This window comes from Oryctolagus cuniculus, chromosome 5 (genome assembly GCF_964237555.1).
Source record: "Oryctolagus cuniculus chromosome 5, mOryCun1.1, whole genome shotgun sequence".
Lineage (NCBI taxonomy): Eukaryota > Metazoa > Chordata > Mammalia > Lagomorpha > Leporidae > Oryctolagus > Oryctolagus cuniculus.
Window position 1 is genome coordinate 112,933,235 of NC_091436.1, and position 15,553 is coordinate 112,948,787.

The following is a 15,553-nucleotide window of genomic DNA, read 5'->3' on the forward strand; positions in this document are numbered from 1 at the left end:
TCAGCCTTTTTTCAACATACTATTTTGATATAATCTAAAGAAAACTGCAGATTCTCAGTATTACTCACTCCTGAACCTTCCTTGATTTGAGGTGTTTCTTCTCTGTACGTATTTCATCTTTGCAATTCAAGGAATTGTGTTTGGATTGAGAATGAGTACAGTGGCATCATGTTCTTTAGGTGACTTTTAACATTTATAAATTCCCGTTGCAGATAGCTAAGAACAAGCAGTACGATATGCACACAGAAGTCACAGCATTAAAGCAAGAAATGAACCCAGTTCCCAATGCCGAAGAATGGACGCTTGAAGGGTGCAGAGCTTCTGGTGGACTCAAGAGAGGAGATTTCCTTAAGAAAGGCTTAGATCCAGAGCCTTCCCAGAACTCTGATGGCGATCATGCATGTTCAGTTAGAGATGATGAATTTAAATTCCAAGGGCTCAGGCACACTGTGACTGCCAGGCAGCTGGTTGAAGCTAAACTTCTGGACATGAAGACAATCGAGCAGCTCAGACTTGGTCTTAAGACAGTTGACGAAGTTCAGAAAACTCTTAGCAAGTTTTTGACAAAAGCCACTTCAATTGCAGGACTCTATCTAGAGTCCCCAAAAGAGAAGATTTCATTTGCCTCAGCAGCCAAGAAAATCATCATAGACAAAATGATGGCATTAGCATTTTTAGAAGCTCAGGCTGCCACAGGTTTTATTATCGATCCCATGTCAGGTCAGACGTATTCTGTTGAAGAGGCAGTTCTTAAAGGAATTGTGGACCCTGAGTTCAGAATTAGGCTCCTTGAGGCAGAGAAAGCAGCCCTGGGGTATTCGTCTTCTACTAAGACATTGTCAGTATTTCAAGCCATGGAAAATAGAATGCTTGACAGACAAAAAGGTAAACATATCTTGGAGGCCCAGATTGCCAGTGGCGGCATCATTGACCCTGTGAGAGGCATTCGTGTTCCTCCGGAAGTGGCTCTGCAGCAGGGCTTGTTAAATAATGCCATCTTCCAGTTTTTGCATGAGCCATCCAGCAACACAAGAGTTTTTCCTAATCCCAACAATAGGCAAGCTCTGTATTACGCAGAGTTATTGCGAATGTGTGTGTTTGATGTAGATTGCCAGTGCTTTCTGTTTCCATTTGGGGAGAGGGACATTTCTAATCTCAACGTAGAGAAAGCCCACAAAATTTCTGTAGTAGATATTAAAACAGGGGCAGAACTGACTGCTTATGAAGCTTTCCAGAGAAACCTCATTGAGAAAAATACGTATCTTGAGCTTTCAGGGCAGCAGTATCAGTGGAAGGAAGCTATGTTTTTTGAATCCTATGGGCATCCTTCTCGGATGCTGATTGATACTAAAACAGGGTTGCAGTTCAATATTAATGAGGCTGTAGAGCAGGGAACAGTTGACAAAGGCATGCTCCAAAAGTATCAGGAAGGCCTCATCACACTGACAGAGCTCGCTGATTCTTTGCTGAGCCGGTTAGTTCCCAAAAAGGATTTGCACAGTCCTATTGCAGGGTATTGGCTGACCTCTAGTGGGGAAAGGATCTCTTTACTGAAGGCCTCCCGGCGAAATTTGGTTGATCGGATTACTGCCCTCAGATGTCTGGAAGCCCAAGTCAGTACTGGAGGGATAATTGATCCTTTGACTGGCAGAAAGTACCGGGTGGCTGAAGCTTTGCATAGGGGCCTTGTTGATGAAGGGTTTGCCCAGCAGCTGAGACAGTGTGAATTAGTAATCACAGGGATTGGTCATCCGGTCACCACCAAAATGATGTCCGTGGTGGAAGCTGTGAATGCAAACATCATTAGCAAGGAGATGGGCATGCGCTGTCTGGAATTTCAGTACTTGACAGGGGGCCTGATCGAGCCCCAGGTTCACTCTCGATTGTCCATAGAGGAGGCTCTCCAAGTAGGTATTATAGATGTCCTCATTGCTACACAACTGAAAGATCAAAAGTCGCATGTCAGAAATATAATATGTCCCCGGACAAAAAGAAAGTTGACGTACAAAGAAGCCTTAGAAAAAGCTGATTTTGATTTCCACACAGGACTTAAACTGTTAGAGGTGTCTGAACCCTTGATGACAGGAATTTCTAGCCTATACTATTCAGCCTAATAGGACACGTAGAGGTACCTTTGTGCAAGGGGTGACACCGGCTGGTTCATGCCATCTGTGTAGAGCAGATGGTATCCACTAAATATGCAGGAATTGTGTCACCAACTCGAAGCACTATTTCTTGAGGGCAGGAAATGGCTGAATACTCAGAGGAGAGAATAATTTTTAAATGATACATAACAAAAGATTTACTGCCCTTCAAACTGCTTCCCTAAGCTTTTAGAATGGGTTTTTTAAAATCTTGCCCACACTTCCAACAACTTCATAGCACCCCTTCACTGAGTGGGGGCCTCCTGGTGTTAGCGTTCCATTTGTTAAAAGCTATGTCACTGTCCCTGAAAGAGCACATCACCAAGCACCGTGGAATCAAAAAGAAAGATGTAAATGTGCTCCCACACCCATGAGGCTGCAGTATTTTAGATTGCTTCAAAAAAATGTTGAGTGTTCCTGTATACAGTGACCTTCTTTACATATGAAAATGTTTGTCACAGTTTCTTATTTCTCATTAAGACTTTGGACTCAAAAGCTACCGTTACGGATGTATTATGTGTTTTAAGAGGGGAGAGGGTTTTTCTTTATGTATTTTATCCTATGTATTTTTCATACTGGGGTGTGTGTGTGTGTGTGTGTGTGTGTGTAGACATTCTCTACCCTTTCAGCTTCCTGTTGTCTGATACCTGTCTGTCAAGACCATTATGATTGTAATGCTAATGCAAAGGCAGCAATTCAAAGATCTTCTAGTGCCTCATGAATAAAGTTGAGTTTGTTTTTTTTTTATTTTTCATATTGATGGAACAGCTGGGAGGTTAGACCAGCCATTAAAGAACGTTTATCACAGCTTTCTTTGCTATTGTAAACATTTTGTAAGAACAAATGCTCTATGACATGGTAAACATGGTTAAGTGAATGAATAAAATATCTTAGTAACCTCTGTGTGATGAAAAGATGCTTCTACATTCCTGTTTTCGCTGGAGAGGTCAGTGTTGCAGCTCAGTCATTTACTGGACTGTTATCTTTTTTTTTTTTTTTTTAAATCACTCACACTTGTCAGAAGTCACTGGAAGAAGAAAAGAAAGAACATATTGAAAAAGCCAAAGAATTGCAGAAATGGGTATCAAATATCAGCAAGACATTGAAAGATGGAGAGAAGGCTGGAAAATCTCCCTTCTCTAAGCAAAAGGTATTCACACAGGTCTTGGTTTATTAGTAATAGCAGTGTATAGAAGTTACATAGTTAATATGGTCCATGTAGTACAACGTTCCATTTTTACCTTAATTTTCTCCATTTTTATAAGCAATTATACTGATGATCAGAGAGCTAAAGTAACTTGCCTCAGGAATGTCCATTAGTTTATGGCAGGAGAAGCTGTCTCTGGTTCCAAAGCATGAAGAATATATATTGAACTTACTCTTAGCAAACTGATACTTTGTACTAAATTTCCTAATAGTTAGGATATGTTTTCTGATTATTATGATGAGAATTGTTAAGGAGTTAAATCATGTTTTTGTTCAGGGTAAATCCACACATTCCACATCATAAAGATAGACAGGCTCATACTTATAAACATAAAATGTTTCAAGGTCAATGAAAATACAAACTTGGATATTACATTTTGAATACTGACTTTATTGCACTCTTCTGAATCTTTTCTATTTCATAGGGATGAAAATGGAAATTCTAGACTTTTTCCTCACCAAACTGAATTCTTCAATTTTATGAATAATCTTCTGACTCTCAACTACTTATTATTAGTTGAGGGGACAGCTTGTGAGATGTTAGTGCTCCATGATGTCAAATGGGCTACATCACTAGAAGCTCTTAGAACACTGGTAGTTAAGGTATAAATCCCAGTGTTGCTACTAGTGGGATTGCTGCTTCATCTTTAAAAAGTAAAGTTCTATCAAGATAAGCTTTATGTCCTCAAGGAATACTTTTCCTACACTGCTTTCCCGCCCATGCCTGACATTTGGAAATTTCTGGGGCTATCATTAAATCTCAGTATTTATCTCTGCTTCAGTACTCACTTGTCATCACTTGAAATATTGTTGTTGTGACTAAATTGAGGAAGATGTGAATGTCTTAACTGATTTTGTTTCTTATATGAGTCAGATTTGTCTTATCAGGGATTCCCCCTTGGAGACGTTTAAAGACCAAAGTATGTACTTGCAATATATTCAGTTCAAATAAAGTTGTATTAGCTCATAATATTGCACGCTATGTATCAGAGTGGAAGAAATGACAATTTGGAAGTTACTTACATTTGATGTTTTAAAGCATCAACTTTCACAAGTATTTAATGTAAATATTTAAAATATCTTCTCTTCCTATTTTTCGCTTTCCCTCCTATCAGATAAACATACAAGTAAAATAGGAACATACACTTGAGCAAAAATCTTTTAGGAGAACAAATTTTTCTCTGAAACCCAGATACTAAATCCTTGGCATTTTCACATTCTATAGTTGCCGAGTTCTTCAAAACATTACTAGGTCATAATATTTCTAATACACAGAAAAACATACAGGTACTGTTTCATGCAAATCATGGCCGTATTTATAGCTCTTTAGGAATACTGGATGATGTCTGTTAAAGGAAACTTAAGATAATTTGATGTGAATAGGTGTGTCCTCCAAAAATTGATGAGGCCTTATGACCATCTATAACCATGAAAAATAGAATTGGAGTTGACACTATGTGAAACATACTGGGGGAAAATATATCTTTTCATTGGCCTATTACTTCCTTTCATTTCTACTCATTTAAAAGAATGGCTCATTTAAAATAATTTATTTCTGAAATAAGGTATTCAGAAGAATGTGATGCACTGAGAAATTAGGAGAAGGTGTAATGGCCTCTTGCTTTTCTTGAGCCAGATGAATCGTATTTGTGTATCACAGGTAACTTTTATAGGGGAGGATTTTTAGCATTTGAAAGTAGAAAATCTTCATCTGAAGACCTAAGATTAACACTTTCACCATAACCTTTTTTTCAAAAGGAACACATGTCTAGGAATTCGGGGAAGAAAGATATACTCTTTGGAAATAGTATTCCACATTCTTGTATGTTTTTCAGTACTCTGACATACATGGGAGATACTGGGCCCAGTGCCAAACCTCTAGCCACTTGGATGCTTAGGGCCACCTGAATTCAGGGTTGAGCTGGACAATAGCAAGGACCATTTAATGTATTATTAATTCCTCATGAAAATGAATGCACTAAGATTAGAGAAGATCTTGTCTTCATCATGCATTCTAAATAAATGCTCTTCTTATCCAGATGTATAACCTGCTAATAACTGACAGGTTATTTACATGGGTCACCCAGAAAGAAGAACTATCATTTGGGTCTTGATTAAAATTTGATTTGTTAAAAAAAAATACCGTTGTGTAGTCCTTTTGTGGTGAGAGTTTGAATACGCCTTCTTCACTTTGCAGATTTCCAGTGAGGAAATATCAACCAAGAAGGAACAATTATCCGAAGCACTTCAAACCTTGCAGCTTTTTTTGGCTAAGCATGGAGACAAGTATGCTAGTTTTCATGAACTCTCTTATTCCAAATAAGAAAAGCAGAAAGTGGTAAATTGGGATTTTTAGAAATGAAATTTAAACCAATCAGTGTTTTCTCAATGAGTGTAAGGACATAAACAATTGTAACTTTAACAATTTAATTAATTACCTCTTTTTGTCTTAGTGTGACTTTGATATGTACCTATTATTCCCATATATTACTGATAAGATACAGACTCAGAGAGGTTGAGGATTAAAATAGCTTGTGAGTGGTAGGGTTAAGACTTCAAGTCAAGTCTTAATTATTAAGTAGTGTTCCTGAGACCATCACAAGATGTATAAATGTCTTCTTCATTTTCTTAGCTAACACCTAATGGCAACCTGATTTCTCATATATATTTTTTTTTCAACAAATCACTTCATTTGAAAGAATGCCTCAGGCGGGAAAGAATCCACCCTTGTATCAAGCCCTTTTTTGGCTGCCCTCCTTAACATTATTCCTCAAAGACTTTATGGTACCGAAAACAACTGGGCTAATTTCTTTATCAAACAAGTTTCTTTTAAGAAATGATACTTTACCTATCCCCTTTCTATTTTGGGATGAATAATGGGTTCTTTCCCTCTGTCAATGTCAATAATTGTTATTCTGGAAATGTATATGTTAGATAGGTGCCAATATTACTTTCTACTCTTTCCTTCATTTCCTTTTATAGAGAATGAAAAGAATCTTAGGTGATCTTAAGGCCATTCCTTAATTATAACATACAGCCATATCAACACCTGAGCAATATGTACATGAGGCTATATTTTTATTTTATCATATGACAAAGACATTGAACCTAATGTACCATTTTTACACCTGAAAATCTGCATTACTCTTTTCAAACTTTCTGGTTATTTTAGAATGACAGATGAAGAAAGAATTGAATTGGAAAAGCATATGAAAACTCTTCAAGAAGGTTATAACTTACTATTCAGTGAGTCTCTGAAACAACTACAAGAATCACAAACCTCAGCAGATGAAAAGGTAGAGGAGAAGGTAATGTTATCTATTCAAAGGCAAGGCTGTCTCAAGAAGCTTGGTTTTATTGCATGACTGTGAGAATATATGTGTCAATAATAAAGAAATGACCTTGAATTTTGTATATGGATAAAGCATAGATGGACTTTAATGAAACATTTGGAGATTTCAGTGTTGTTAATTAAATGTAGTCTTACACGTGCTGATCATCAGTTTCTGTGACATCTTAATCTCTGCCTTGCATGGTAAAAGAAAAGAATCATTCATTTTTCTAACTCTTCTCTTTAAAAGCCATTCTTCTGCTATATTAGGTATTTTAGTATATAACATGATATTATGAAATAACCTGTGGGTCATCTCTGTAGTGGCTTTGCTGTGTTATGGAGTTGATTTGGTTTTCAGAGATAACCCATGAGACTTAATTTGAATACCACAAGGCCATATATTTCTGTGAGGATGCCTTAGCATCTTAAAATATGACAGAAAGCACTTTGAATTTGGCTGTACTTAAATTTGACAGTATGTATCAATGTGCCCAACACAATATTTGGTATTCAAAAATTTTTCATATTTAATTACCTCACTTCTGGGAATATTGTCAACATAATTTGTCACATTTTGGGGGTAGGTAACAATTTTTCTGGTTCCTTACATTTGGACTGTCTTTGAAGAAGTCTGTATGCTGTAAACATCCATAGCATGGGGTTTGATACTCTTTCACGTCACTAGATTCTAATCTCAGCCAAATGCAGAAAGCATGATTTGCCTTCTAGGTATATGTTCTGTTTCCTCACTATCATCATCTATCTGTTGTGTCCTCACTAACCTTGTTAATGTACACGATATGAAGTTTTCAATTCACAGATGCATGTTGTTTTCAAAGCTTTAATCACATCCTGTGCTGTTGAATAGATCACTGACATAGATCACTTTTGCATTTGAGCTGCCTAACATTCACAGCATTGCTGCACCTTGGTAAGTAGAGGATTTTTATGTTGAAGTGTATTCTTTATCTCCAAAATTTTTTAAAAAAGAACCACACACAAAACCTAAATTGCATGAAACCTGCCACTGTTGTATAACAGACTGACCTGAGATTTTTGAATTTTCTTTTCAGCTGGCTAAAGTGATTGCAGGCACCATTGATCAGACAACTGGAGAAGTCCTTTCAGTCTTTCAGGCAGTTTTAAGAGGCCTTATTGACTATGACACAGGAATCAGGTTGCTTGAGACACAGCTAATGATTACTGGTCTCATTTCACCAGAATTAAGAAAGTGCTTTGACCTCAAGGATGCTGAACGTCATGGTCTTATTGATGAACAAATTCTCTGCCAGCTCAAAGAATTAAACAAAGCCAAGGACATTATTTCTACTGTGCAAACTACCACAATTCCAGTCCTGGATGCCCTGGCTCAAGGCATGATATCAGAATCCATGGCCGTCAGAGTTCTTGAAATACTGTTTTCCACAGGCTTCCTGGTTATTCCAGCCACAGGAGAACACTTGACCCTGCAGAAGGCTTTCCAGCAGAACTTGGTTTCTTCAGCATTATTTTCTAAAGTCCTGGAAAGGCAGAATTTGTGCAAAGATCTTATTGACCCCTGCACCTGTGAGAAAGTGTCTTTAATAGATATGGTACAAAGAAGTATTTTACAGGAAAGTACTGGATTGTGGCTTCTCCCTGTAAGACCACAAGACGGGGGCAGAATAACTTTAAAATGTGGAAGGAACATAAGCATTTTAAGAGCAGCTCATGAAGGCCTTATTGATCGTGAAACCATGTTTAGGTTGTTGGGTGCACAGCTTCTTTCTGGAGGTCTGATCAATTGCAACTCTGGCCATAGAATGACTGTTGAAGAAGCCATGGTAGAAGGGGTGATTGACAGAGACACTGCCAACAGTATTCTCACCTATCAGGTCCAAACAGGTGGAATCATCCGCTCAAATCCTGCTAAACGTTTAACTGTAGATGAAGCAGTCCAGTGTGACTTAATAACTTCGAGCAGTGCTCTTTTGGTATTAGAAGCTCAGCGAGGCTATGTTGGACTCATTTGGCCCCACTCTGGTGAAATATTCCCCACATCTTCTTCCTTGCAGCAAAAGTTGATCACAAATGAATTGGCGTACAAAATGTTGAATGGCAGGCAGAAAATTGCTGCTCTTTATATTCCAGAAAGTTCTCAAGTCATTGGTTTAGATGTTGCAAAACAGCTGGGGATTATAGATAACAATACAGCATCGATTTTAAAAAGTGTAATACTGCCTGATAAAATGCCAGATTTAGGAGATCTGGAAGCTTGTAAAAATGCCAAAAGATGGCTCTCTTTTTGTAAATTTCAACCTTCTACAGTTCACGATTACAGGCAAGAAGAGGATGTTTTTGGTGGAGAAGAGCCAGTGGCAACTCAGAGTGCAGAACAAACTAAAAAATTGTTTCTATCTTACTTGATGATAAATAGTTACATGGATGCGAACACAGGGCAGAGGCTCTTGCTGTATGATGGAGATTTGGATGAAGCGGTTGGTATGCTGCTGGAGGGCTGCAGTGCAGAATTTAATGAGAACACACCTGTAAAAGAAAGTCTCGATGTCTTAAACTTCCCTGGTGTATTTCCTAATTGTGCTGCAAATGCAGAAAATGATGAATGTACAGCTTTGTCAGGTAGTTTTGATAAAGGTCATTGCAGAGAACCTGAACATAAAGAGACCCCTGAAGATAGAAAGTGTGTCATGTGTGAAGAATCTCATGAAATGGGAAATAATGATGTCAGTAGCAAACTGTATCAATCAGAAAACCTAGAAAATGTAGTAACAATGGGTAATAAAGTTAGAAGTTCATCCAGTGTGTGTGTTCCCAGCCCCAGATTTTATTTAACACAGACTGAGTTTGTAGAAGCTAGCATGTTTAGACATGATTCTGATAACATACTTAAAAACTGTGAAAATCACTATCAAGTCGAAACGAGCAACCATGCTGATGATTGCAGTCATGCTGAAAGCATTCACGGCTTTGCAAATGATTTGATCATGCATCCTGTTGTGAAATCAGAAACTGGTAGATTCTGTGATCCAAGTGAAACTGATGATGAAGATAATAGGAACAAAGATTCTTCTGTCTTTGACTATTCCCCCAGGCTCAGTGCCCTGTTAAGTCATGATAAACTGAGGCACAGTCATGGAACATTCAATGCTGTGCGCATCTCAGAGCGCAGTGAAAATCACGGTAAAAATTCTACATTGTCATTAAATGACAAAACTGTGTTATCGGGTGAAACAATGGAAGAAAAATTTCAAGACCAGTATCTAGGAATTGCAGCAATTAACGTAAGTTTACAGGGAGAAAACTCTGGACAAAAATCTTTAGATACTGGTTGTAATCCTCAAGTACAATATCACAGTAACTACATGTCAGATACTGCTGGTGAGGAGGACATAATGCATATTGCTTCTCAGCAGAAACTTGAAGAGCAAAATGAGTCAAAAATGGAAGTGACCCCATGGGAAGTGACACTGAAGAAGTCACCTATTCCCCCAAATGGTGATACTGATGATGCGATTGCATCCAAGACTTGTGATGCACCATTGCTTGTAGAACCCGTCAGTGTTGGTGACTATGAAACATCACTGCTGGATGATCAGCAGAGTGACACAGAAACAGACACTGATAGTGATGATGACTTTTATGATACTCCTTTGTTTGAAGATGATGACCATGATTCTCTACTTCTTGAGGGCGATGATCATGATTGTCTGCAACCTGAGGACTATGACACCCTACAAGAGGAAAATGATGGGATGCCGCCTACTGGAGATGTTTTTTATGATGTCTCAAAAGATAATGAAGATTCTGTGGATCCCCAGGGGGGACCAGTTGGTAGCTTGAGTGTGAGTGACAAAGAACAGTGTCCTCAGGATTTTTCTATAGGTATCAATAAAGTAGAATCTGGTTCTGATAAAAATATACATTTAAATTCAGTTGACTCACATCAAGAGAATGGACAATTGCTAGAATCTGTATCAGAAAGGAAATGCACAAATGACCTTGAAGGTGATGAGTATGGCCCATTGACTGATGATGAAATTGTAGGAAGGAAAGAGAGCTTTAACACATCATTAAGTTTTGATGACAGTGGCAGTTGGAGAGGAAGAAAAGAGGAGTATGTAACTGGACAAGAATTTCAATCTGATACTGACCATTTAGATTCTATACACAGTGAAGAGAGCTATATGGATTTTGTATTTGACATTAATGATCAGGATGATGATGACGATGATGACGACGACAGTGATGATGATGATGATAGTGATTATCACGATGATGGCAATGGTGGTGGTGATGAAGAAAGGGGAGGAGTGGCAGATGAGAATGGAAAGCTCTTGTGCCCAGATATGGCTGCAGATATGAATATCCAGCTTTGTTCCACAACTGTCAATGAAAAAGGAATCGGTGATGGAAACCATAGGAATAATAAAAAGTTTCTCCTGGATAACGAACACAATGGTAGTTCTTTAGAAAAAGAGCAAAGTGCCTTTGCTTTACAGCTACAATCAACCGATAAGAGTAGCTTAGTTAGTGAAAGAAGCAGTCTTCCAGAATCTACAACTGAGGTTGTTGGAAAAAGCAAAGATAATCTGTTGAATCATGGGATAGCACTTAAGGATGTTTTGCTTAAAGATACAGAATCAGAACAAACCTTTGGCCCTGTAGATATCTTACATAATAATGATAATATCAGTTCAGCTTCTGGATTAAATAGGGATCTAATGAACACGAAGGGTGAGTTGATTCAGGGGTCAGAATATACATACTCTGTGACAGGTAGAGATCAATGTTTTGAGAATGTAACATCTAAAGTCCACTTGTCTTTGGACAGCATCATTTCTTCTGAACCTGATTCAATAGGAAAATCTGTTGAGGAAAACCATTTTCCACGAACCACGGCCCCTGTAACTGATAAAGGTCTCCAAGGAAATGAAAGAGATAGAATGACAAGGAGAGAAAGCAATAACAATATACCAGTAGAAAATGAAACAACAGTTCAGCCAATGTGCTTGAGTAAAGGAGATGTGTTTACAGAAGAAGAAAAGAAATATCCAAGACTTTTGCTTGATGAAAGCACACTGGGAAGTCTCAATTTAGTTAGTAGTCAGTTTCCGTTTCCACAGATCACAGACCATGAAGAACTTAACCAGAAAGAAAATCTTAAGGAAACAACTGTAACTCTTAAAGATGAACCGGCTAATTTACAAATGGCTAGTAAAAGTCCTGTTCAGTTTGAGAATCTTGAAGAAATATTTGACACGTCAGTTTCCAAAGTGATCACTGATGACATTGCTTCCGACATGGCATTGTCTGAAAGGAATACGAGTATTGAGCAGGATTCCTCCACTGATGGACCTGACAAAGACCCTGATCTGTTTACTTTCTTAAAACATTGTGCTAAAAATATAAAAGCAAAAGATGTGGTGAAATCAAATGAGGATATCTCGAGTTTTATTTTACCAGCTGTCCCTCCCTTGAAGGAACATTTACAATTTGGAGGTAATAATGTGAAAGAAAATTGGAGTTGTACTCAAGAAGGTTGTCCTCTGAAAGAGATGGTTCCATGTGATGATCATACTACTAAAGAAAATGACTTAGATGGAGGAATAGAACCAGAAAATAATGAAGCCACACTTGCAACCTTCTCTCTTAACAATGTCCAGTCAGAGCTGTATATGGATAGAATAGAAAATGATAACTTGAGTCACACTTTAACTACTGACCACTCATTTTTAGAAATTACCAATAAAGAAGAAAGAATTGAACAAGAGGTACCAAAAGAACAAGTGTTATCTCTAAGACCCCAAGAAAGGGAGTTTCATATTCCTGAATTGTCTCAGGTATTTGTTGGGGATGTAAAGGATATCTTAAAAAGCAAATTGAAAGAAGATCCTGTAACTCCTGAGGAGGCTGGAGAACCTTCAGCCTGTGTGGACAGGGTGGTCAGTGCAGCATCTGGTGGGCTGAGTGACTTGAAACTCAGTGACTGTACTGGGGTTTCCCCCACAAATAACTTGCTGGGACTAAAAACAGAGAGTAGAGATGATCCTTTCTCTATTGCAAATCTGGAGTCTGAGCTTCTCCTCGAGTTACTGAAGCAAAACCAACATAGCCAAAAAATTACAGGAGCCTTTGAACTGGTGAGAGAATTAACTCAGATGGACTATGACTTAGAGAAAAGAAATATTACATCTAAAATACTTCCACTGCAACTTGAAAACATTTTCTACAAGCTGCTTGCAGGAGGATATTCAGAAAAAGTTGAACAGCTTGGAGCCCTGATTCATAAAGCTAATACTGCTTCTGGGATGGTGGAAGAAAAGACACAGCTTCTTGGTGATCCTGAAGGCGGAGAAGGAAAGCACTGTTCCCTTAACTTACAAAATATAAAGGAAATTGGACTAGAAAAATCTACTCTGTGTGCATCAGCTTTGCCAAGAGATGAGACACTCCAGGAGCTGTGTAGTGATTTCCCAAACCATTTGGAATGTGTTTCAGAGTCACAAGAAAAGACTTCTGGAGAAAATTCAATGGAACAAGTAAGTTCACTTACACATTTTATGCGAAAGTACCTGCATGAAACATTTGCAAACGAACCCCCCTACATTTTGTTTGCTTTAAAAACATGTGCAAAGGCTGTTGAATTAAAATGCTCAAATTTGTTTTTAGTTTTCCAATGAGTTACAGCAGTGTTTACAGCACACTGAAAAAATGCACCAGTATTTGGCTTTGCTTCAAGATATGAAGCCTCCGTTAGACAACCAGGAGTCTCTGGAAAACAATCTAGAAGCTTTGAAGAATCAACTCAAACAGTTAGAGGTAAGAATTGTCTGCTCCCGTTTATGGATGGAATCAGCCAATTTGGAACAAAGAGGCACAGCGCTTTCCTTTTATGTTCAAGTTTTTCACTAAGTAGTCAATATATATGACATGTATTTCTTCACAGACATTCGAATTGGGATTGGCTCCAATTGCCATTATTTTAAGAAAAGACCTGACGTTGGCAGAAGAGTTCTTAAAGTCTCTTCCCACTGGCTTTCCTAGAGGACCTCTTGAGGAGTTGAGTACAAGCCACCAGCGTTTGCACACTGCCTTCTCCTCCCTCAGCAGCCTGTCTTCAGACAGAACGAGACAGATCATGCTTGCGATCGACTCTGAAATGGTGGGCATCAAGATGTCAAATTTTTTTTTAAAGATTTATTTATTTATTTGAAAGGCAGTGTTACAGAGAGACAGAGGAAGAGAGTGAGAAAGAGAGGTCTTCCATCTGATGGTTCATCCCCCAGATGGCTGCAATGGCTGGAGCTGGGCCGATCCGAAGCCAGGAGCCTCCTCCAGGTCTCCCACATGGTTTCAGGGGCCCAAGGACCGGAGCCTCTTATTCTGCTTTCCCAGGCCATAGCTGAGAGCTGGATCGGAAGTGGAGCAGCCGGGGTTTGAACTGTCGCCCATATGGGATGCTGGCACCTCAGGCAGTGGCTTTACCCCCTTTGCCACAGTATTGGTCCCAAGATGTCAGATTTTTTAAAAAATGTGTTCTTATCTTAAAGGTGGAAGACAGGTACAGGCAGAGAAAGATCTTCCATCTCTGGTTCACTTCCCAAGTGCCTGTAACAGCAACGACTGGGCCAAGCCAAAACTAGCAACCAGGAACTTAATCCAGGTTTCCTCTGTGGGTGGCTGGGACTTAACTACTTGAATCAACACGTGCTGCCTCCCAGGGTGCATGTTAGAAAGAAATGAGAATCAGAAGTGGAGCTGGTACTTAAAAACCAAATACTCCATTATGGGATATAGGTATCCCAAGTAGTGCCTGAACTGCCAAGCCAAATGCTACCTCCAAATTTTGAATTTTGGAGAAAATTTGATTATTGGAGAATTTAGTCTTAAAATGAAGAGTGTTAATCCCTTAGCAAAATCACTGTTTGTAGTAATTTAAAATTTGGGGGACAGACAGAAATGAATGCACAGTTTTATTTTTTAGTCTAAGCTCGCAGTTTCCCATGAAGAATTTCTGCATAAACTTCAGTCATTCTCAGATTGGATATCAGAGAAGAGCAAATCTGTGAAAGATATTGAGAATGTGAATGTTCAAGACACTGAAGATGTAAAGAAAAATTTGGTGTTTCTCAAGGCAAGTATCAAAGTAAATATGACAAAGTATGTTTTAAAAACCTATGGATTTAATGTAAGTTTTTAGAAAAAAGAAGACATTGTTAATGATATAAAGAATTACTTCCCTTTTTTATTTCTAAGAGATGTTTGTTCAGGGTTGACACAACTACTAAATAATCATAATTTTAGGGATGCCATTTGATGCCATCCCAAATCTTTTAGCAAACTCTTAAGACTGCTGACATGTTGACATTTGTATTTGTTCGTGTTTCAGTCATATAGATACATGATAGGATAAATTAGTCATGTTAAAAATTGTCATATTAATACATAATAGTATAAGTAAGGTTTATACATAGTCAATTTAGACATGATTTTTTTCCCAAGTTCTCAATTTAAATATCAGCCTCATGAATGATGGTTAGGCTCCTCAAAAGAGGGTTAAAAAAACTGGAATTCAGGCCCATTAAATTCATACTTCAAAATTTTCAAGGTCTTGTTTATGTGTTACCAGAATTATATGGATGTTTAGATATTAGCAAATAATAATGCCAGGTTTTCCTTCAGTGTGCTAAATATACATTAGTTGGATCTTTGCATTTCTTCAGTTACATTTTAAGTGTGATATGGCAGACAAAGGAGAAATATTCTTAGAAGGAGTAATTATCTTTTTACATATTATTGACCACCTTAGTTTTAAAATAACTATTGTCACACATTAAGAGATGATTAATAGGTTTATGATGAATAATGA

At 38.1% G+C, this 15,553-nt stretch overlaps 1 protein-coding gene across 42 annotated transcripts in view; it reads left to right on the forward strand.

Annotated features, from left to right (window-relative positions):
* The window catches only part of DST (dystonin), a 486,283-nt gene that overhangs the window by 325,503 nt on the left and 145,227 nt on the right, over positions 1–15,553 (forward strand). For 33 of the 42 annotated variants that reach the window (XR_007923259.2, XR_011388661.1, XR_011388662.1 and 30 more), the window contains 7 exons: positions 3,166–3,294; positions 5,548–5,636; positions 6,523–6,658; positions 7,758–13,223; positions 13,354–13,503; positions 13,631–13,846; positions 14,669–14,818. Coding sequence is in view for 39 of the 42 variants with exons in the window: in XM_051855540.2 (XP_051711500.1) it covers positions 3,166–3,294; positions 5,548–5,636; positions 6,523–6,658; positions 7,758–13,223; positions 13,354–13,503; positions 13,631–13,846; positions 14,669–14,818 (6,336 nt within the window). In the remaining 3 variants the exon portion in view is untranslated. Of the gene's footprint in view, positions 1–212; positions 3,295–5,547; positions 5,637–6,522; positions 6,659–7,757; positions 13,224–13,353; positions 13,504–13,630; positions 13,847–14,668; positions 14,819–15,553 lie in introns of those variants that run through there. The other 9 variants (XM_051855565.2, XM_051855566.2, XM_051855567.2 and 6 more) reach the window with 3 other exon arrangements.